Below are 25,232 nucleotides of genomic sequence, written 5' to 3'. Positions count from 1 at the left end.
AACATTGGAGTCAACATTGACTTTTCCTTATTATTCTCCATTCCAATAGATCACAGAGTTCTGGAGAGTCTAACTCATCTTTCTCTTGATTCTGTCTTCTTGCCATTTTTATTGCCACTACTCTAGTTTAGGTTATAATTAACTTTTGCCTGAGATGTTCTCTTAATTTGTCGCTTCATCTCTATCTTTCTTTCAGTCTGCCTACATAATGTTGTCAAATTAAACTTTCTAAATTTTGCCACTTGAGTTTTCAAAAACTTTTATTTTCTAGTGCTGAAGTTGTTAACATTTTCTGTGTCATATATACTTTTTGACAGACTAGTAGACATTGTAAACATGAAGATTCAAAGAAAGGCAAAAAACAAAAATCAGTCCTTGCTTTCAAGGAGTAAGTCTAATTCATAAAGACAGGATATAACCAGATTGAATGAGAGATAATCAGAGAAAGAAGGCCCTAGTTGTAAAAAGGATCAGAAAAAGATTCTTGTAGAAGGTGAAGTTTTAGCTGAGGGTCAAAGGAAGCCAGGGAAGCCAGGAGATGAAAATAGGAATGGATAGAATTTCAGGCATAGAACTAGTGAAAATGAAAATTTGGGAGATAGATATCTTAGGTGAGGAATAATTTTTCTGATTTCTCTCTAACCTCCTAACACTTTGTATTTCTCATTGAACATTTAATCAGCAATGTATAGTTTAAATAGTAATAGACTTAGAAGTAGAAGAGACCTGAATGTTAATCTTACTAATTTGTGAGATCTTGAAAAAGTTATCTGTCTCAGTTGCCTCATCTATAAAAGGAGAGAGAGAATTCTTGCTTTTATGAACCATGAATCACTCTGTAAATGTTGTTATTGTTTCTACATTATTTTAATCTAATTACTAAGTTATGAATTCCTTGAAAGAAGAAATTCTATTTTACTTGCCATCATTTTACCCACATTACCCGACATGAAGAAATACAGCTAAAAAAATATTTGAGTTGTAAAGTAGTAATGTGTATTTAGAAATCAAAATAACTATATATTTGTGTAATGTAGGCTTTCTTAAGTTGGGAAATTAAAGTTTTAACTTTGCAGAGTAAGGAAATATTAATTTTTCTCTTATTTTTTTCTTAGCAACTGAACCATCCAAATGTAATTAAATATTATGCTTCTTTCATTGAAGACAATGAACTAAACATAGTTCTGGAGTTAGCAGATGCTGGCGATCTCTCTAGAATGATAAAGGTAGGATTTTTTAATTACTGATCTTCAACTTGTATTTTTATAAGTATATGTTGAATGTAATATAAACATTTTAAGTTAATATGGAAATCTGGAACAATTTGTGTCTTTAAAAGTCAAAATATGTTAGGTTTCAGTGTTAAGTAGCAGGTGAAATCCCAAGGGCCTTGCTACAAAGAGGTAAACCATAACTCCAGTATTAGCATAAAATTCTTTCAGAGCAAAAACTGAAGGAACTAACTCATTCTGATCTTGTTATCGTTTGATTTTTTTTGGTTGTTGCCCCTAAGCAATGAGAGGAGAAGGACAACAAAGATTCATTTTATAGATGAGAATAATGAAAAAGAATGAAACTAGCCTGTCTCTTTTCAGGCAAAGAACCCTAAAATATAGCTAGGAATAATTTGGAAGAGGAGGCATTGCTGTCCTAGATATTCTTGAATAGAGAGTCAGAGGAACTATTGATTTCAGAATACATGATGTTGGAACTGCCAGCTTTTGTTTTAAAAGGTATTTTGTACCAGTCTCTGCCATAATACAATTTCAGAGTATTAAGGCTGTGTGACATCAGATTATCCTTATTTGTTATTTGTTTTATTTGTTATATAATCATTATTCATTTATAGTTAATATTGGCAGGAAATATAGATTTCAGAAAGAGAAAAGAAGTGTTCTTAGTGATTCTGCTTTAATTAATACTTTCATCATCCCTATTCAAAGTTATACGTAGGTGACAATGGAGTGAGGAGCTTACTGTATGATATCACTTATATGTGTATACCTTCCAATAGTGCACATAATAATCTATCCAAATTTTCTCATCCTATATAGTTTTTATCTGTTTCATTCCATAAATACTACATAAAGAGTCCATGCAATGTTCTGGATACCTTACTCTAGATAATTTCATGTTTTGTGATGACAGATTATCCACCTGTTATTTTTTATACTCTGGTTACCTATGATGACATCGTTGTAACATTTATCACATACAGCTCATCATTATTAATATGCTGCAGCCTACCTTCATCCACCATGTATCTTTGCATTGTCCTCTCATTCAGCTGACATTTTGATTCCTCAAAAGATTATTTTATCCCACAATTTTTATTCATGTAACATCGCTGCAAGGACACTTGGATGAGGTAGAACTTTGTTTAAATGTTATCCTTGCTATTTATGGTCTTTCAACTCTGAGGAAGTTTTTTAGTTTAGTTCCATTTTTCTGTTTGTTATTGACTTTCTTGGGGTATGTACTCCATAGTAAGAAGTTTAGATTTCCTCATCATCCTGTAAAGTTCTAGTCCTGATCTGATGATGATGATAATGATGAAGATGAAGATGATAATACATTACTACAGAAAGCTATGAAGGTGACTGCTACCCTGTTATGAAATATGTTATTGAAACAATTACTTCCCACATCATAGAATCTCAGAGTTGGAAGGCATTCCAGAAACTATCTAATCTAATGTATTTGTGGAAAAGAATCCTGCCTAAAACATCCTTAACAGTTGATTATCTCACATTTGCTGGAATGAAAATTTCAAGTGAAATTCATTCAGAAAGCAATTAATTCCACTTTTCTGTAGCTGTAGTTACTACACATCTGTCTGCCCCTCTGCATCTACCCATTGTTCCTACCTCTGCCTTCTGGGGACCCAATATCTAATTTGTCTGTGACCATATTAACACTTCAGATTGTTGAAGGATGTTTTTCATGTCTTTTTTTGCCCTATCAGGTTAAAAAATGTCCAATTTCTTCATGAATCCCCATGTGGTCTTGAAGTCTTTCTATGTCCTCTTCACTCCTGGATCTAAGTTGATTGATGAATTCCCCAAATATCCACATTGGTCTTTTTTAGACAAGTTTCCCTTTTCTCCCACATTAGAACTTCCTCATTTAAAACAATGTTTGGAGGAGACATTTTTATGTTTTAACATCACCTTTTTTCTGCAATGTATCTATCTCCTCTCCCCTCCCAGAACCATACTTTTAACAAAAAATAAAACAAGATGAGAGAGAAAAAGCAGCTTAAACTAATGAACATACCAATCTAATAATAATAAAATTATATAATGATTTATATAATTTTGTATATTTATATCATCTCATAATATACATGTATAGTGATTTGAGATTTATAAAGCACTGTTTTGTCATTTGATTCTTGCAACAGCTCTGTGAAGCAGGTGTTATTCACATTTTCAGTTGAGGAAACTGAGACTGAAAAAGGTTGAATCAACCAGTAAGTGTGTATGATGTAGGATGACGTAGGATTTGAACCGACTTCTTCTTGATTCCAGTTTCATCACTCTATCTAGTATGACACACTAAATATATGTAGAAGTATATGTACACCTTTATATTCCCTCATGTCTGTAAAAAGAAAAGAGAGAGAGAGAGAGAGAGAGAGAGAGAGAGAGAGAGAGAGAGAGAGAGGAGATACACTCTTATATCTTCATTGAACTAGCCTTGGTTATAAATAATTTACAGTTTCAACTATTTTTTGTTGTTATTTTTCTGCTTTACTATTTATTTCTTAGTTTTTACTTTCCAACATTTTATGTCTTCTTATGCCTCTCTGTATTCTTTAATTTCATCATTCTAAAAAATGCATTAATATTTCATCACATTAATGTATAACAATTTTTTAAACTATTCCTTATTTAATGGACATCTACTTTGCTTCTACTTCTCTGTTTTTATAAAGAATGCAAACTCTGTATGTGAACTCTGACATTCCTTTATGTGATTATAAACTGTTCTCATTCCACCACTCCCTACAACTCTAAATCTTGTTATTTGTCCTCACCATTTCCTCTACTCTCTTTGTTCCTTACTTCTTTCTCAGTTTATCACTCCTATATTGGCTAGACTCTATCCCTTTTCCCGTCTTGCCATAGTTAATTAGTTCAGTTCTATACTCTTCTCTTGAGATCCCTGCTCCTGTATAATATTGAAGTTATTGCACTGCTAAACCTCAGCCTTGGATTACTCTTACCATGCACTGCCTTTGCCTGCTCATGTGTTGATGCATGAAACTGGAGAAAATCACAAAGCCATACTGATGAGGATTACTTCAGATATGTTACAATAATCTCAAGTGGGCTTTCCCTATTGTTATATTATTCTTTGGCATTTCTCTAACTCTGTATGTACACTTAGCACAGTGGCTTTTCTAAACCTTTTCATCCTTTCTCAAATATCTTTCTACCTGTGAGTTGAGAACTTTGCTTTATTTTTCATTGAAAAAATTCAGATCATTTGGAAGAGCTCCCTCTTCTCCCTTCTCCTTATATCATTCATATTTCTTTCAGTACTATCTTTCCATACCTGTCTTGCATAAAAAGTTGAACCTTTTCTTTGCTAAAGTAAAATCTTCCACATGGAGAAGTGATCCCATTCCATCCAGTCTACCTCAGCAAAATACTCCTTCTATCATCCCTATCTCATTTATCTCTAATCTTCCAGTCTACCAACCACTATCCTGCAGCCTTTAAACATGTCTTGTCTCTCCTTGGTCCTTAGAAAAACAGACAAAAACCACTTCCTCACTTAATCCACCCATCCTTGTTAGTTGTCATCTCATCATGTCTCTCCTTTTTTTTTTTGGGGGGGGGGAGACTAAATTCTTGAGAAGGTTTATCTATAGTAAATGTTTCTCTGCCTCTTTTCTTCTTAGTCACTTCTTACCCTTTGCAATTTGCCTTTTGACCTCATCATTCAACTTGAAACTGCTCTCTCCAAAGTTACCAGCAATCTCTTAATTGCCAAATCTAACAATTTTTTCTAAACCTCAGCCTTTCTGATCCTCTTCAACCATTGACATCATTGATTACCCTTTCCCTTTTTAATACTCTTTTCTCTACCAATTTTGTGACATTGCTCTTTTTTCCTTATTTTCTTATTTAACTCCTCTTTCTTATTCTCCTTTTCTAAAGTTTTCTCTAAAAGTGCTACATGGTGAAGTATGAGAACTCTTGAAGGCAGGTTATAGGTTATGAAGGATTTTGAATAACAAACAGAACATTTTGTATTGGATTGTGTGAGCTATAGGGAGCCATTGGTGTTTATTGACCTGGATCAGTTTAATGTAGAGTCATGTGTGATAGGAGAATTTTAGGAAAATCACTTTGGTAGCTGACTGGAAGATAGATTGGAATGGGGGAAAAATTAAAGTAAGTAGTCAGATTCACCAGGAGGCTGATGTAGTAGTGCAGATACGAGGTGATAAAGGCCTTTAGAGTGGTGGCAATGTTAGAGGAGAGGAGAAGGTATATTTGAGAGATATTGCAAAGGTCTTAGCAACAATGTGGATATGGGGGCTAGTTATAGTGAGAAATCCAGGAGGATACCTAGATTATGAGCCTGGAAGACTAGAGGAGGATGTTATCTTCCATAGAAAGGGAATTTGGGAGATGGGAAAGATTTAAGGAGGAAAGGTGATGGGTTCAGTTTTGGAATGTTGAGTTTTAGATATCTCCTGGATATTCAGTTTGAGGGATCTGAAAAGCACTTGGAGATGTGAATTTCATGAGCAGAGAGGTTAAAATAGGTTAAGTAATAAAGTAGGATACAAAGATAAGAGAAGGTCATCCCAGGACATAACAAGGTGGTTGGACACTTAGGGTAAGAGGTTATGATCTGAATAAGGATCCACCAACAGAGACTATAAAGAAGTAGTCAGATAGAGAAGAGAAAAACCAGGAGAGAATTATGCCCCAGAAAGAAAGAATGGTATCAAGGTGAAGAAGCTGATCAACAGTGTTAAAAGCTACTAAAAATTGAGAACATTGAGGAATGAGAAATTTGACAAATCATTAGTAACTTTGGAGTGAAGAATTTTAGTAAAATGTTGAGATCACAAGCTAAATAAATTACAAGAAATTAAGAGAATGGGAAGAGAGAAAGTAGAGACATCTACTTTGTGGCTGGTTCAAGTAGTTTAGCCACAAATTCCTGCACTTAGAGTGAAGATGGAAGGATTAATTGATGGTTTTTGAGGGTGGGAAAGATGATCATGTTTCTGGGCAATGGGGAAGGAGCCATTAAATGCAAAAAAGACTAAAAATAAGTCATAAAATAGGGATATAGAAGGGTCAGTGTGTGAAATGGAATAGGATCACTTGAACAGGTAGAAAAGTTAACTGTGGTAAAGGAGAAGACCAGCTTTTCATTTGAGACAGGTGAAGGAGAAAATAGTTGTAGAAGACACAGAAGTAATATAAGTTAAAGAAGAGGGAGCTCAAAACAAATGACCTCAATTTTTTTTTTCTTCTGTAAAATATGAGGCAAGAATATAAGCTGGGGAAGATGGGAAAGAAGTGGGAGAGGAGGAGGAGAAACCATGGAAAGTTTGAGGATGAAAGAATTCAGAAAAGCCACCAGAGAGAATAGAATAACAAATTGAAAGGGAAGATATAGAAAGATTGACTAAAAGTGGTGAGGACCTAGTTGAGGTTGTATAACATACATTTGTAGTAGACCCAATCAAAATGGTTTCATGATTTTTCCATCTTTGTTCAGCAGTACTTGTATATCTGCGAAAGTGGCAGATGGTAAGGAATCCAAGTAGGGACTTTGCAGAGCACAGTGAAATGATAGAGGGATTAGAGACTTACTAGAAAAGGATAGTGTATCATTTAACTGGATTGCCAACCTACCAAAAGGGAAAATGGAGAGAGAGTAAACAGAACAGGAAGGAAGATTGAAGGCTTGGTGGCCATATTGTGGATAAGGATTAGAGTTTGGTAAGAGAATTCCAAGGATGAGGTGGAAACTATTGTGATTGGTTAAGGGACATTTGGAATTCTTGAACACAGAAGTGGTGTATGTGTGGGTATTTGCAAGAGTAAGGTGGAGTGGAGGAGTAGGTCAATGAAAAGGGCAAATACGAAGAGAGAAAAATTGTGAGATATTAAGGAAGGAAGAGGAGGAGTGAATTGGAGTGTTGCCAGGATTTTGATTGAATGGTAGTTAAATTGTATGATCCTCAAAGGAAGAGAAGTTACTGAGTGATGAAAGTTGAGAGAGAACCTTGAAGTGTCACTGGGGAGCAAGGAATATTCCCATTCCCTTAACTTGATCAGAGAGCCACGGGGAATGAGTAAAGCTATAGCTGGCACTAGAGTAAAAGAAGAGGTTGTCCATATCATGATTGGGAGATCAGGGGGTTAGCAGCCGAGAGAAGTCATTTTGTCAACCTTCATCAGCCTTCCTTTAGGGGATACGCAACAAGAAATCAGAAGGCATATTGAGAGAAAGGTCTTCAATCTTTTCATACTTGAGGCTGGATATCAGATAAGAGAAGGCGGTAATAACAATCTCTGAGCAAAGAGAGAGGTCATTTTGAGGCAGCTGAGAGTCGCTCTTTGTTTGGTCCCCTTGTTGCTTTCTCTCAGGGGACCCACAGCAGATGGGAGGCTCTCAGTCAGAGAAGTCTCCCCTTCTTGCCAGAGGCTAGAGATGCCTTATATAAAAAATAATAAATGCTTGTTAACTGAATGACCAACTATTTTAATTTATAGCAAATCCTTCTCTTTGTTACTGACTTTCTTGGGGTATGTACTCCATGGTAAGAACTCTTACTTTCCCATCATTTGATATTGTTTTCCAGAATTGTTGAAACAAATGAATAGTTCCCACAAAGAATAAATTGATGTGCTTATCTTTCCTCAATCCATCTAGTATTTCCCATTTCCATCTTTTTTGTCTTCACTAATTTTATGGGTGGGATAAAATGTGAAATCATTTCTTTTATAATTAGTGATTTAGAACAACCTTAAGGTTATTCATATCCTTTAACAACTACTACTGGAGCAGGAAGATATTTTTCATCAATCATCTATAGGTGGTTGGTCATTGCATTGATCTGAATTTTAATATATTTTAGAGGTTTTCCTTTATGTTATTGTGGTTGTTGCATATATTGTTCTCTAGGTTCTGCTTGCTTCTGCATCTGTTCAACCAATTTTAATATGCAAAGTTTCTCACAGAGAAATAATATATATTATATTTTATTGAACCATTTCTCAATCAGTAGGTACCCATTTTTCTGTTCTTTATCACTGAATAATTTATTATGCTCAAGGTAAAACCTCAGTTGTTTTAATCCACATTTCTCTTATTAGAAGTGATTTAGAATCACTTACAGAATATTCTTTCATCTTAATTTGCTTATAGTTTATATTTAATAAAATTTTAGGATAGCAAAGGATCTTGGGGGAGGTTATTTAGCATGATCTGTATTTGAAAAGGGATGTCCATTGATGAGAATGTCAGGGGCTGACTTTGATCTTGGCTTCCTGACCCCAGGCCCAGAACTTTGTCCATTGTACCACATTAAAATGCTTTTCTCCTCTTCCTCATTCTCTTTCCATTCCTTGACTTCTTCATATTACAGTATCTTTTTATTTAGCCCATAGTAAACACTTAATATATGCTTTTCTTTTATTCAACATAAAATGCTATTTTGCCATTACTCTTTGATTTTGTTCATAAATCAAATATCAACTTTTAGTGATTTCTGTCTAATGAGTATATAAATAAAAATTAAAGAAATTGCCCAGGAATAAATCTGGACAAATGATGAGTCTTTTGGGTGAGGCTAAGGAAAGAAGGGACTTTTATTACATTTCTGACAGCAGTGGACTTTTGTGCTAATACTTCATTTAAGATTGGAGTTCATGATTTAATGTAGTTGATCATTTTGGGCCAAAGTACTTATTGGACTATTCACAATTCTTGGATAATGAATGTCTTGAATGATTTGATTATATTAGTACTATTTTAGAACTGATCTTAAATCTGTTATTCTGGTTTTTAAAAGGGTGAAGACAGATTTGACATTCTTCGGAGAGATGTAGAGAATTGATTACGGACAAAAAGTATATTTGAGTATCTGGAAAAGAAGGGGGTCTACCTATTTATAAAGCCTTGGCATAGGTGCCAGAAAATGGCATCCATGGAAAGGATGTGGGGAACCATTGGCTAACTAGAAAAGGGGGCAGTGACATTGCCCCCCCAAAACAACAGCTTTGATGATAACCATAGAGTGGCAATAACTTCCAGACCTATCAGAGATGTCCAAGTTAATGTAACCTGGAGATCAGTGACTTCATAACACCAGATGTGATACAAAAGAAAGATGCACAATGTGGAGGAGCATATCTGTAAATTAAACTGTTAAACACATGTACACAGGTTGTGATATTCATTAGAATATCTATACTATGTTAGGTATGTAGATTGTTTAGGTCCAATGGGAAAAATACTCTTCTAGTTGTATCTCCCCTCTGAAAGTGTCAAATGCAGGATGGCACTAGTGTGGGATACAATACAAAGATTGCTGGATTTGGTTTTGATTAGGTTAGTGGCAGGTCCTGGGTTCAGGGAACCAAATGAAGAAGTTTAGGGTTCCTGGAGGTCAGGGAGTTAAATGAAGAGGTTAAGGGTTGTGTCCCAAATGATGAAGTTCGGCGCAGTGTCCCCTTGATTCCCCTAGGATTCGGCGCAGGGCAGGGAGTTGTGGGAACCCCTTATGGCAGTACAGAGGTCCTTCTTAAAGGAATTTACAAACCCGAAAAGCTAGACTGGTTAAAGAAGTTTATTATTAGCACTGGGAAGTCAGCATTTGCTATGCAGGAATAGAAAGAATGAATTCCTTGATGGCAAGATCCTTACAGAGAAGTAAAGTTTCTAGCAGAGAAATCCTGACAGAGAGGTATAAAGTCTTATTAAGGAAATAGGTGAGAAAGATAAAAAGGGAGTAACATTGAAAGAGAATATCATTTCAGTGGCAGAGGGTTGCTGCTATGCCAGGGAGAGTGAGAGAGAAAGAGGTTCGTTGGCATAGCATGGCATGGCATGTTAGGTTCTCTGCAAGGACTGAGCCCCAAGTTGACTCATTTTATAATAGAAGCCTAGGCTAGCAGCTCTTGATAGGGGCTGGGTGCAGTTTAAGCTGGAATCAGAGAAAATCTTGAAATTGAATGAGTGTCTCTGGACTAATTTCCAATTTAATAGGGTTGAAATCTTCAGTTCCAGGCTCAACTTAGCCCCACCTAGATAATAGAATGAAAATTACTTTATCTTGATTCCCTGGGTCAGGTCTCTCAGGGGAGAGCTTCTCTGAGGGAGTTCCCAAGCTTTCTCCCCAAAGTCTGAGAGAGAGAGTGTGAAAGAGTTTCAGGACTCTCCTCATCAGTTTCACAAGATCTGGTTTGGAAACTCACTTTTGTCACTTTTGACCTGTATGGCCTTGGGTAAGTCTCTTGAGTTTACATTTATGATCCTCATAATCAGATTCTTGCCCCTAAGATGATAGACTCTGAATGGTAGCAGCATGTTAGTATAGTGGATAGGATACTGGGAGTTGTGGATGGTGAGTCAGGGAGACCTGGGTTTATATTTAATTTCAAACAATTACTATCTATGATGCTGGACAAAACACTTGATCTCTATCTCTATTTCCTTATCTATAAATAATAACTTTTATCTCCCAGGGTTATAATTTGTGAAATAAGGAAGGAATATTACATGACATCTAATTCCTCTTAGGGTATGTGTCATTACAAAATGTGGGACTAACTTAAGGAAAGGACATTTTAAAAGACATAATTCCACGTTATGTTATTAAAGATAAATGGAACAAAATGAAAGAATAAAGTGAAAATATGCTTCTCTGTACATTTGGACTTCATCAGTTCTTTCTCTCCTTATGGATAAAATTTTTTATCACAAGGCTGTTGGAACTGTCTTGAATAATTGAATTACGGAAAGAGCTAAGTCAATCATAGTTATTCATCATAACTACTGTTACTGTATACAGTGTCCTCTTGGATCTACTCACTTTACTTTCTATTAAAATTTTTTTTTAAATAACTTTTTATTGATAGAACTCATGCCAGGGTAATTTTTTACAGCATTATCCCTTGCATTCACTTCTGTTCCAATTTTTCCCCTCCTTCCCTTCCTCCCCTCCCCCAGATGGCAAGAAGTCCTTTACATGTTGAATAGGTTACAGTACATCCTAGATACAATATATGTGTGCAGAACCGAGCAGTTTTCTTGTTGCACAGGGAGAATTGAATTCAGAAGGTATAAATAATCCGGGAAGAAAAACAAAAATGCTAGCAGTTTATATTCATTTCCCAGTGTTCTTTCTTTGGGTGTAGCTGCTTCTGTCCATCTTTGATCAATTGAAACTGAATTAGCTCTCTTTATCGAAGAGATCCACTTCCATCAGAAAACATCCTCAAACAGTATTGTTGTTGAGGTATATAATGATCTCCTGGTTCTGCTCATTTCACTTAGCATCAGTTCATGTAAGTCTCGCCAGTCCTCTCTGTATTCATCCTGCTGGTCATTCCTTACAGAACAATAATATTCCATAATGTTCATATACCACAATTTACTCAACCATTCTCCAATTGATGGGCATCCATTCATTTTCCAGCTTCTAGATACTACAAACAGGGCTGCCACAAACATTTTGGCACATACAGATCCCTTTCCCTTCTTTAGTATCTCTTTGGGGTATAAGCCCAGTAGAGACACTGCTGGATCAAAGGGTATGCACAGTTTGATAACTTTTTGAGCATAGTTCCAAATCGCTCTCCAGAATGTCTGGATGTGTTCACAATTCCATCAACAATGTATCAGTGTCCCTGTTTTCCCACATCCCCTCCAACATTACACATTATCTTTCCCTGTCACTCTAGCCAATCTGACAGGTGTGTAGTGGTATCTCAGAGTTGTCTTAATTTGCATTTCTCTGATTAATAATGATTTGGAGCATATTTTCATATGTCTATAAATAGTTTCAATTTCTTCATCTGAGAATTGTCTGTTCATATCCTTTGACCATTTATCAATTGGAGGATGGTTTGATTTCTTATAAATTAGAGTCAATTCTCTATATATTTTGGAAATGAGGCCTTTATCAGAACCTTTGATTGTAAAAATGTTTTCCCAGTTTATTATTTCCCTTCTAATCTTGTCTGCATTTGTTTTGTTTGTACAAAAACTTTTCAATTTGATATAATCAAAATTTTCTATTTTATGGTCAATAGTGATCTCTAGTTCTTCTTTGGTCATAAATTCCTCCCTCTTCCACAGGTCTGAGAAGTAAACTATCCTATGCTCTTCCAATTTATTTATAATCTCATTCTTTATACCTAAGTCATGAACCCATTTTGACCTTATCTTGGTGTACGGTGTTAAGTGTGGGTCAATGCCTAGTTTCTGCCATACTAATTTCCAATTTTCCCAGCAATTTTTTTCAAATAGTGCATTCTCATCCCAGAAACTGGGGTCTTTGGGTTTGTCTCACTTTACTTTCTATCAGTTCATGTAAGTCATACCACTTTCTTAGCATTTTTTATAACACAATAAGTATTCCATTACATCCATATACCCTCCTGCTCTTCCTTCTTTTAGCATTCTTTTCCTTTTCTAGTCTTTCTTTCCTTCTACTTCTTTATAGGTAGGATAGATGTCTGTACACAGTCTTGACTCAATTAAGTATGTATGTTATTTTTCTCTTTACTAGTGAGAGTAAATTTTGAACAACATTTATCCCTTCTTTTATTCTTCATGAAATATTTCATGCATTCTGCCTTTCCCCTTTCATCTTCTTCCAGTACAAACCTCTTTCTCACCCATTAATTTTTTTCTATATAATTCTATTAAAATCCACTTATATGTACTCTCAATGTATACTTCTTCTAACTGCCCTAATATAGATACAGTCCTTAAGAGTTACAATTATCTTCCCGTGTACATATGTGAACAGTTTAGCTTTTTGAATAACTCATGTTTTGTTTTTTATTTACCTTTTTATGCTTCTTTTGAGCCTTGTATTTGAAAATCAAAAGGTGAATTAACTACTAGTGAAGAGGAAACTAAAGTAATAATTAGAAGCTGTTTTGTCCAACCATATGCCCCCAAGTCTGACAGTCTCTTTGGAATAGATGAGTATTTATAAAAAAATATAAATTATCCAGGTTTACAGACAAAGAAATAGAGTACTTAAATAACCTATAAAAAGCAATTGAGGGGTAGCTAGATGGTGCAGTGGATAGAGCATTGACCCTAAAGTCAGGAGGATCTGACTTCAGACATGATTTCAGATACTTAACACTTCTTAGCTATGTGATCCTGGGCAAGCCACTTACCCCAGTCACAAAGAAAGGAAGGGAGAAAGGAAAGTAGGGAGAGAGGGAAGTAGGAAAAGAAAGAAAAAAAGAGGGAGGGAGGAAGAAAGGAAGCAAAAAGCCATCAATGAACTCCCTGAAGAAAAAATCCCCAGGGCCAGATGTATTACAAGTGAATTCTACCAAACATTTAAAGAACAATTCATTCCAAAACTATATAATATATTTGGGAAAATAAGTGGACTTCCGGCCAAGATGGCGGAGAGGAGGCACACAGATGTGTAAGCTCCACGTTTTCTCTCAGAATTCATTTCATTACAAGTCTCTGAATTAATGCTTGACTGAAAAAAAAAAAAAAAAACCTCACAAAAATTTACCAAGAGAAGACATCCTTGAAATTCACCAGGAAAGGTCTGTTTTTGCTCGAGGGCAGGGACAGTTTTAGATCGGGCACAGGTTGAGGGCAGTCAGCCACAGCAAGAGCACAGCTGAGCAGACCAAAGCAGGGTGGGGGGGTGATCTCTGCTGGCTGCAGGGGGGGGAGGGGGCTTTGCTACAGGATTGGATACTTTGCTCTGGCAGCAACTCAGTAGCCCAGCAGAGAATCTAAAAACACCAGGGGGGGCGTGGGGAGGGGGGGGCGTATAGAGTACAACCCCAAATAGCTGGAGTCTCTTGGGACCTGGCCACCCCTCCCCCACAGTGTCTCAGCACTCTCTAGGAATCTCAGAGTGCAGGTATAGCACAGTCCTGCTACTGCCTCGCCGCTGCCCCCACAGTCTGTAGAGGAAGTTCGGTAACACTACCCAGCCCCTCCCCCAAAAAAGCAGACTCCATTTAGGAGTTTTTTCTTTTTTTTCTTTGCTATTTTGTCTTTGATTCTTCTCTGACAAAATGAGCAAAAAATTGAAAAGGACCTTAACCCTTGACAGCTTCTATACGGATAGAGAGCAGACTTTAAACCCTGAGGAGACTAAAAACAGACTGTCTCCAGGTGAATCCCCAAAGGAAGAGATCATCTGTTCTTCAGCACAGATGAATCTCATAGAAGAAATTAAAAAGGCTCTCACAAGACAGCTAGAAGCAAAATGGGAAAAGGAGAGGGAGGCTTGGCAAGAGAGTCTAGAGAAGTCATCTCGTTCATTTAAAGAGAGAGTGGATAAAGAAATAAAATCTTTTGAAAAATAGGATTAGTGAAATGGAAACAAAAAATAGCTCTCTAAAAAATAAAATTGGCGAAATGGAAAAAAATTCCATAGAACAAAAGAACTCATTTGGACAATTAGAAAAAGATATTTAAAAAGTGAGTGAATAAAATACTTCATTGAAAATCAGAATCGAACAAATGGAATTGAATGACTCAAGGAGACAAGAAGAATCAGTCAAGCAAAACCAAAAAAATCAAACAAAGGAAAAGAATGTGAAATACCTTCTTGGGAAAACAGTAGACCTGGAAAATAGATCCAGGAGAGACAATCTGAGAATTATTGGACTCCCAGAAAAGTATGAAAAAAAGAGCCTGGACACTATTTTCCAGGAAATTATCAAAGAGAACTGCCCAGAAGTCATAGAAACAGAGGGTAAAATAGACATTGAAAGAATTCATTGATCACCTACTTGTAATGACCGCGTATTTAAAATCAGCTGGAGTCAGGAATTCAGGTTAAGGGGAAAATCTTCAATATTTATTAAAGTGAAGAGGTGAATAAAGATTGCGATAGCAGTATGGGCAGCTGCGACAGGAAGCCAGCTAACAGAGAGCGATCTGAGCTGAGCCAACCGTCGCAAAAGCAATCCCCAAAGTCTCTCCTTCCCCTTCCTTTTCCACTCCCCTGCCTCCACCCACCAAAATCGTCATTTCCTATACAACACATCAGGACTTGCACAAAGAGTGGGCGGGGGCCATTTTTTCTCCAAGCTTATATATTAATAGAGTATGGTCCAATTATTATCTAGCCTCATGTGCTTGGGACCTCAGTGCATCAACTCAAGCCTCAGCCCATTACACCTACTGAAAGAGATCCTAAATTCAAAACACCAAGAAATATAGTGGCCAAATGCCAGAATCCTCAGATAAAGGAAAAAATACTGCAAGCGGCTAGAAAAACCCAATTCAAGTATCGAGGAGCCACAATAAGGATCACCCAGGATCTAGCAGCATCCACATTTAAAGGATCGAAGGGCCTGGAATATGATATTCTGAAAGGCTAAGGAACTTGGTATGCAACCTAAAATAACTTACCCAGCCAGAATGAGCATCTTTTTCCAGGGAAGAAGATGGACATGCAACGAAATAAGCGAATTTCACCTATTTTTGATGAAAAAACCAGAACTTAACAAAAAGTTTGATCTACAAATATAGAACTCAAGAGAAACCTAAAAAGGTAAAAATAAATCTTGGGAACTATTTTTCGGCTATAAAGATGTATAAAGAATACATGTATACCTTGTTCTAGAATCTAGATGTGGAAAGGACATTGTACCACGAAAAGGGTAAAGTGGGGGTACTACATCTCATGAAGAGGCAAAGGAAACCTATTATATCTGAGAGAAAGAATGGAGGGGGATGAATATAGTGGGTATCTTACTGCCTTCAGAATTGGCTTTAAGAGAAAAATTTTAGACATATTCAATTTATGGTGAAATTTCTCCCGCCTCATTGAAAAGTGAGAAGGGAAAAGTGAAAAGGGAAGGAATAAGCCAAGGAAGAGAATATGTGAGGGAAAGGGGTAAGATGGAGGAGGAACTCTAAGATGGGGGGGAGGGATACTAAAAAGGGAGGGTTATAAGAAGCAAGTGGTGCTCACAAACTTAATACTGGGAAGGCAAGTAAGGGGGAAAGAAGGGAGAAAAGCATAAACAGGGGTTAACAAGATGGCAAGTTAAATAGAATTGGTAATTTTAACCATAAATGTGAACGGGGTAAACTCCCCCATAAAGAGGAAGTGGTTAGCAGAATGGATTAAAAGCCAGAATCCTACAATATGTTGTTTACAGGAAATACACCTGAAGCAGGGAGATACATGCAGGTTAAAGGTAAAAGATTGGAGCAAAATCTACTATGCTTCAGGTGAAATCAAAAAACAGGGGTAGCCATCCTGATCTGAGATCAAGCTAAAGCAAAAATTGATCTAATTAAAAGAGATAAGGAAGGGCACTATATCTTGCTAAAGGGGAGCATACATAATGAAGCAATATCAATATTAAACATATATGCACCAAATGGTATAGCATCTAAATTCTTAAAAGAGAAACTAAGAGAGCTGCAAGAAGAAATAGACAGCAAAACTATAATAGGGGGAGATCTCAACCTTGCACTCTCAGAATTAGATAAATCAAACCACAAAATAAATAAGAAAGAAGTCAAAGAATAGAATACTAGAAAAATTAGATATGATAGATCTCTGGAGAAAATGTAATGGAGACAGAAAGGAGTACACTTTCTTTTCAGCAGTTCATGGAACCTATACAAAAATTGACCATATATTAGGACATAAAAACCTCAAACTCAAATGCAGTAAGGCAGAAATAGTAAATGCATCCTTTTCAGACCGCGATACAATGAAAATTACATTCAACAAAAAGCCAGGAGAAAGTAGACCAAAAAATAATTGGAAACTAAATAATCTCATACTAAAGAATGATTGGGTGAAACAGCAAATCATAGACATAATTAATAACTTCACCCAAGAAAACGATAATAATGAGACATCATACCAAAATGTATGGGATGCAGTCAAAGAGGTAATAAGGGGAAATTTCATATCTCTAGAGGCCTATTTGCATAAAATAGAGAAAGAGAAGATCAATGAATTGGGCTTGCAACTAAAAATGCTAGAAAAGGAACAAATTAAAAACCCCTAGTCAAACACTAAACTTGAAATTCTAAAAATAAAAGGAGAGATCAATAAATTTGAAAGTAAAAAAACTTTGAATTAATTAGTAAAACTAAGAGTTGGTTCTATGAAAAAACCAACAAAATAGACAAACCCTTAGTAAATCTGATTAAAAAAAGGAAAGAGGAAAATCAAATTGTTAGTCTTAAAAATGAAAAGAGAGAACTTACCACTAAGGAAGAGGAAATTAGAGCAGTAATTAGGAGTTACTTTGCCCAACTTTATGCCAATAAATTCGACAACTTAAATGAAATAGAAGAATACCTCCAAAAATATAGCTTGCCCAAACTAACAGAGGAAGAAGTAAATATCCTAAATAATCCCTTCTCAGAAAAAGAAATAGAACAAACTATCAATCAACTCCCTAAGAAAAAATCCCCAGGACCATGGATTTACATGTGAATTCTACCAAACATTTAAAGAACAATTAACTCCAATGCTAAATAAACTATTTGAAAAAATAGGGATTGAAGGAGTCCTACCAAACTCCTTTTATGACACAGACATGGTACTGATACCTAAACCAGGTAGGCTGAAAACAGAAAGAAAATTATAGACCAATCTCCCTAATGATGCTTAGCTTAAATAAAATATTAGCAAAAAGATTGCAGAAAATCATCACCAGGATAATACACTATGACCAAGTAGGATTTATACCAGGAATGCAGGGCTGGTTCAATATTAGGAAAACTATTAGCATAATCGACTATATCAATAACTAACCAAACAAAAACCATATCATCTCAATAGATGCAGAAAAAGCATTTGTAAAATCCAACATCCATTCCTAATAAAAACACTTGAGAGCATAGGAATAAAGGAACTTTTCCTTAAAATAGTCAGGAGCATATATTTAAAACTATCAGTAAGTATCATATGCAATGGGGAAAAACTGGAACCTTTCCCAGTAAGATCTGGAGTGAAGCAAAGTTGCCCACTATCACCATTATTATTTAATATTGTATTAGAAACACTAGCCTCTGCAATAATAGTCTAGAAAGAGATTAAAGGAATTAGAGTAGGCAATGAGGAAACCAAACTATCACTCTTTGCAGATGATATGATAGTATACCTAGAGAACCCCAGAGATTTTACTAAAAAGCTATTAGAAATAATTCATAACTTTAGCAAAGTAGCAGGATACAAAATAAATCCCCATAAATCCTCAACATTTGTATATATCACCAACAAAATCCAACAGCAAGAGATCCAAAGAGAAATTCCATTCAAAATAACTGTTGACAGCATAAAATATTTGGGAATCTATCTATCAAAGGAAAGTCAGGAATTATATGAGCAAAATTACAAAAAACTTTTCACACAAATAAAGTCAGACTTAAATAATTGGAAAAATATTAAGTGCTTTTGGATAGCCCAAGCGAGTATAATAAAGATGACAATACTCCCTAAACTAATCTATTTATTTAGTGCTATACCAATAAGACTTCCAAGAAAATATTTTAATGCTCTAGAAAAAATAACAAAATTCATATGGAACAATAAAAAGTCGAGAATCACAAGGGAATTAATGAAAAAAAAATCAAATGAAGGTGGCCTAGCTGTACCTGATCTAAAATTATATTATAAAGCAGCAGTCACCAAAACCATTTGGTATTGGCTAAGAAATAGATTAGTGGATCAGTGGAATAGGTTAGGTTCACAAGACAGAATAATCAATTATAGCTATCTAGTGTTTGACAAACCCCAAAGATCCTAACTTTTGGGATAAGAATTCATTATTTGATAAAAACTGCTGGGATAATTGGAAATTAGTATGGCAGAAATTATGCATGGACCCATACTTAACACCATATTCCTAGATAAGATCAAAATGGGTCTATGATCTAGGTATAAAGAACGAGATTATAAATAAATTAGAGGAACATAGGATAGTTTATCTCTCAGACTTGTGGAGGAGAAAGAAATTTATGACCAAAGATGAACTAGAGACCATAACTGATCACAAAATATAAAATTTTGATTATATCAAACTAAAAAGCCTTTGTACAAACAAAACTAATGCAAACAAGATTAGAAGGCAAGCAACAAACTGGGAAAACATCTTCACAGTTAAAGGTTCTGATAAAGGCCTCATTTCCAAAATATATAGAGAATTGACTCACATTTATAAGAAATCAAGCCATTTTCCAATTGATAAATGGTCAAAGGATATGAACAGACAATTTTCAGATGAAATTGAAGCTATTACCACTCATATTAAAGTGTTCCAAATCACTGTTAATCAGAGAAATGCAAATTAAGACAACTCTGAGATACCACTACATACCTGTCAGATTGGCTAAGATGACAGGAAAAAATGATGAATGTTGTAGGGGATGCGGGAAAACTGGGACACTGATGCATTGTTGGTTGAGTTGTGAACGAATCCAACCATTCTGGAGAGCAATCTGGAATTATGCCCATAAAGTTATCAAACTGTGCATACCCTTTGATCCAGCAGTGTTATTTCTGGGCTTATATCCCAAAGAAATACTAAAGAAGGGAAAGGGACCTGTATGTGCCAAAATGTTTGTGGTAGCCCTGTTTGTAGTGGCTAGAAACTGGAAATTGAATGGATGCCCATCAATTGGAGAATGGCTGGGTAAATTGTGGTATATGAATGTTATGGAATATTATTGTTCTGTAAGAAATGACCAGCAGGATGAATACAGAGAAGCTTGGAGAGACTTACCTGAACTGATGCTAAGTGAAATGAGCAGAACCAGGAGATCATTATACACTTCAACCATGATATTGTATGAGGATGTATTTTGATGGAAATGGATTTCTTTGACAAAGAGACCTAACTCCATTTCAATTGATAAATGATGGACAGAAGCAGCTACATCCAAAGAAAGAACAATGGGAAATGAATGTAAACTATTTGCATTTTTGTTTTTCTTCCTGGCTTATTTTTACCTTCTAAATCCAATTCTCCCTGTGTAACAAGTGAACTGTTTGGTTCTGCAAACATATGTTGTATTTAGGATATACCGCAACATATTTAACATATATAGGACTGCTTGCCATCTAAGGGAGGGGGTGGAGGGAGGGAGGGGAAAAATCAGAACAGAAGCGAGTGCAGGGATTAATGTTGTAAAAAAATTACCCTGGCATGGGTTCTGTCAGTAAAAAGTTATTATAAAATTAAAAAAAAATTAAATTAAATTTTAAAAAAAGAAAATAAGTGAAAAGGGAGTCCTATGAAAATCCTTTAATGACATGAATATGTCAGTATTTGGTAAGAGTCAAAACAGAAATGAAACTTAGCCCAGTTTCCCTAATGAATATAGATGCAAATATTTTAAAGAAAATATCAGCAAGAAGATTACAGCAATGCATCATCAAGAACATACACAGTAACCAGATATGATATGATAAAATAGTTAAGAGAATCGTAGAGAATCAACTAAAAAGCTATCTGAAATAATGAACAACTTGAGCAAAATTGCAGGATATAAAATAAATCCATATAAATCATTACATGATGTAAAATAAATTTGATTTAAGATAATTTGATTACATTAAAATGATTTTGCACAAACAAATGATCGCAACCAAAGTTAGAAGCAGAACAGAAAGCTGAGAAACATTTTTAATAGTAGTATTGGTTTTGTTTCTTGACTGCTTGTTGTAATTTCTTCAAATTTTTTCTTCTCTTATTGCTAAAGTTAACATTTCTAGTACAGTATTCAATAATGAAATTGGTGAAAATGGGCATTCTTGTTTCACCCCTGATGTTTCTGGTAAGGCTTCATTTCCTACTCACTTCTGGTTTTCATCGGGAATATTTGAAAGTTTTCCTTTATTTCCCTTTCTTCCTCTCATGCATTGAAAAATTATGCTCAGTTTTTCTGAGTAATAGATTCTTGGATGTAGTACAAGTTCTTTTGTTTTCTATAATATATTTCAAGCCCTCCAATTCTTTAACATAGAAGCTGCTAAACCTTTTATAATTCTTACTGTGACTCCTTGATATTTGAATTCTTTCTTTCTGGCTGCCTGCAATATTTTCTTCTTGACCTGAGAGTTTTGGAATTTGGCTATAATATTCCTGGGAGTTTTTTCCTGAGATCTTTCAGGACATGATTGGTGGATTCTCTAAATTACCATTTTCCTTTTTGGTTCTAGAATATCAGGGCAGTTTTCTTTGATAATTTCTTGAAAAATGCTATCTAGACTCTTTTTTTAATCCTGGCTTTCTCATCATTAATTCTTAAATTATCTCTTCTGGATCTGTTTTTCAGGTCTGTTCTTTTTCTAATTAGATTTTTTACATTTACTTCTATTTTTTTCATTCTTTTTATTTTGTTTAATTTATTTGTGATCTCATAGATACAGACTTTTACTTGCAAAAATAAATTTTCTAATTTTCAAGGAATAATGTTCTTCAGTCTGCTTTTGTATCTCTTTTTCTAATCGGCCAATTTTAATTTTTCAATAGTTATTTTCTTCAGTCGATTTCTGTTTCCATTTGACCATTTCTAATTTTTGGGAAATTGTTTTCTCCAGTGAATTTTTTGTTCATCTTTTCCCCCTATAATTCTCTTGTGTAACTCTCATTTCTTTTCCCCTTTTTTCTTCTATCTTTTTTATTTGATTTAAAAAAAATTTTTTTTGAGCTCTTCCTGGATGACTTTTGGGCCAGTTCTTATTTCTCTTTGATGCTTCACATATAGGCTTTTTTGATGTTGTTGACCTCTTCCAAGTTTGTTTTGATCTTCCCTCTTCCCATAGTATCTTTCTTTGGTCAGGGCTTTTTTGTTTGTTTGTTGCTTGTTTTCCTTTCCTCTTCATTACCCCCCCCCCCCCCATTTCCTGTTTCATAACTTTTAAGTTGAACTTTGCTCCTGGAGCACAGGGAACAATGTCCCTTTCTTTTAGCATTAGGTGCAGGAGCTTGGTCACTTGCTGGCTGCATTGGAACTCTGCAACTGATGGCTTGCCTGGTATTCTAGTGTTGTCTGGCCTATTTGCACTTGCTCTGGCCCTGTCAGACTTTCCCAGCAGCCTGTTGGTTCTGGGGCTGGGGACTTCATAGCTAGGATGCTTAGCTAACATTATGGTTCCCTGGGCAGACTAAGACTAATAGACTTTCTTCCCTTCAAAAATTTTTTTGCTCTCCATACTTCATTGATGTGAGATCTTTGGCCATCTGTTGTTCTTGCCAATAATTTTTTTCCAGTTCCTTTTTAGGAACTGTTGAGTCTCAACATATGTGAATCATGATCTGAATATGATGAGGAATTTTCATTGCCATTACATTACAAGTCCCACAGAAAGTGAGTCACCTCAATTATCTGATTTCTGTTTTAGGGACTTCCCATCACTGCCCAAAACAATTAACTATTGAAATGAAGAAAGTTTAATGCATTAATGTTCTGTCTAAAACTTCAAGACCCAGACTAAGAGGACTTATCAGTTACTTCTTCATAGAAGACAAGTTATTATCAGGCAGTTTTACAGATACGTGATTTTTTTTTTTTTTTAAGAAAAAGCCATTCTAAATATATATTTTTGAGTATTAACTAAATGTGAAGACAGTCAGTATATGAAATCTTATTTCTTCCTAATTAGACAAACTACTGTCAAAAATGGTCAGGAATAGATTCTAGAATCTTTATTCTCTCCCAGTCTTGATCTTAGTAGAGCAGTCCAGGAGGTAGAGCTACCAGGAAGATGGTCAAAAACAGTCTCATTTCCAGTCCTTCTCAGCCCTTAAATACCCTATTATAATTACATTATTACAGCATATAGATTATGTGTGAACTAGAGGACCATTGTATCACCATGCTAAGTATTAAGTATATGTGTACTAGAGAATCATCATCTCATCAATTCCACTGACTTAATACGTTTTTGTAAGTATCCTTGTTTCAAGTATACTTCTCCAAAGTTATAGCCTTCTACATTTCTGGCTTTCTTTTGTTTTAGAACAGGTGACTTCTCAGAAAGAGAGGTGAAAACACCAAAAAAGAGGTGATCGCACTCTCCCTGACTTCTCAGGAAGGTGAGAACACCAAACTAGATATTGTTAGCAGGTTTCTTCTGGATTGAAGGGTAATACTTGAAATAGGTATACATAAATACAGCATGGGAGGTATTACACAAGCCCATAGTAATTTAGCACAGGCTAGTAGTGATGTAATAAACAATATGAATCAACGTGAGGAATTATATATGTTCATTAGTCCTAGAGATAGTCTAAAATCAAGCTATTGTCTATTACTTCATATCTCAGGGAATCAATGATTCCTGCAGGCTTTGAAGTCCTGCATTAGTCTTATTAACAATTTTTGATATTCATGACTCGATTATCAGACACATTGGGTTAACAGCCATGCTTTTTCATGTATTTTTTAATGTATTTTTAAAAAAATTTAGCTCTACTACATTCTTTGTTTTTTTAATAATTATAACTTTTTATTGACAGTACATATGCATGGGTAATTTTTTACAACATTACCCCTTGCACTTACTTCTGTTCTGATTTTTCCCTTCTCTTCCTCCACCCTCTCCCCTAGATGGCAAACAGTCTTATACATGTTAAATATGTTATAATATATCCTAGATACAATATATGTGTGCAGAACTGAACAGTTCTTTTGTTGCACAGGATGAATTGGATTCAGAAGGTAAAAATAACCTGGGAAGAAAAACAAAAATGCAAATAGTTTACACTCGTTTTCTAGTGTTCCTTCTCTGGGTGCAGCTGCTTCTTTCCATCATTGATCAATTGAAACTGAATTAGATCTTCTCTTTGTCGAACATAGCCATTTCCATCAGAATACATCCTCATACAGTATTGTTTTTGAAGTATATATAATGATCTCCTGGTTCTGCTCATTTCACTTAGCATCAGTTCATGTAAGTCTCTCCAAGCCTCTCTGTATTCATCCTGCTGATCATTTCTTACAGAACCATAATATTCCATAACATTCATATACCACAATTTACCCAACCATTCTCCAATTGATGGGCATCCATTCATTTTCCAGTTTCTAGCTACTACAAAAAGTGCTGCCAACAGCCATGCTTTTTCTGTGGCACATGTAGTCAGAGATGGAACCATCTGGTGTTTCTTGGGTCTTCTCCTTCGTTTCAAGGGTCTGCTCTGTCTCTCCAATGGATAAGGCAAATACGGCTTGTTGGTACCCATCTCATTTCTTCTCCACCTGTGGAGATACAAGCAAACCCTCTCCCCCAAGCAGTTAACCTATCTTGTCCCTTCCACTCACTACTTTCTGATCACTCCAAATCACCTGGCGATTATCTAAAGATAATGGAGCTGCTTGCACTGGATACTGCCCTTCTGGTGGGTTATAAAACCTGTCTGCTGGAGCCAGTGCATCTTTATAAAAAAATAAAAAAATTAATTGTGTAAAGAGCTGATTTTAGAAGTTCTCTAGGGTTACCTGTGGCTCCCCTTTTCTTTAGTTTTTGGAGGACTGTCTTAATGTCTCTGTTTCTCTTCTCTATTATTGCCTGTCCTTAAGAATTCAAAGGTATGCCAGTAGTGTATAAAATTTGATACTGTCTACAAAAGTGTGCAAAATGTTTAGAAGTATATGCAGGTCCGTTGTCTGTTTTTATTACTTATGGCACATCCATAATTGCAAATGCTTGTATAAGGAATTAAGTGACTACTTGGACTGTCTTTTGCTCCTGGTATTGCAAAAGTAAATCCTGAAAAGGTGTCTACTACAACATGGATAAAAGACGACCAAAAGATTTATAATGGGCCACATCCATTTGCTAAATTTCACTGGGTCTCAAACCACAAGGGTTCTTCCCTGGAGGCAGTGTAGGAGTGTGGAAAGGAAGGCAAGCTGTACAGGGTTTTACTATGCTCTTAGCTTCCTCTTGTTATCTCAAATTGCAAACGTAAAGTTTGAGCAGCCTGCTGATATTTAGAATGAGATTCTTGGGCTACCTGAAATAAAGGAGTATTGGC

At 35.6% G+C, this 25,232-nt stretch overlaps 1 protein-coding gene across 1 annotated transcript in view; it reads left to right on the top strand.

Moving 5' to 3' along the window:
* The window catches only part of NEK7 (NIMA related kinase 7), a 97,208-nt gene that overhangs the window by 6,415 nt on the left and 65,561 nt on the right, over nt 1-25,232 (top strand). The window contains exon 3 of the mRNA XM_051996768.1: nt 1,116-1,226. Within this exon, the coding sequence (XP_051852728.1) occupies nt 1,116-1,226 (111 nt within the window). The remainder of the gene's footprint in view (nt 1-1,115; nt 1,227-25,232) is intronic.

The sequence above is a fragment of the Antechinus flavipes genome, chromosome 4 (genome assembly GCF_016432865.1).
Source record: "Antechinus flavipes isolate AdamAnt ecotype Samford, QLD, Australia chromosome 4, AdamAnt_v2, whole genome shotgun sequence".
In the NCBI taxonomy this organism is placed as follows: Eukaryota; Metazoa; Chordata; class Mammalia; order Dasyuromorphia; family Dasyuridae; genus Antechinus; species Antechinus flavipes.
The sequence above is the reverse complement of the archived record's forward strand: the minus strand, read 5'-3'. Positions and strand labels throughout refer to the sequence as shown.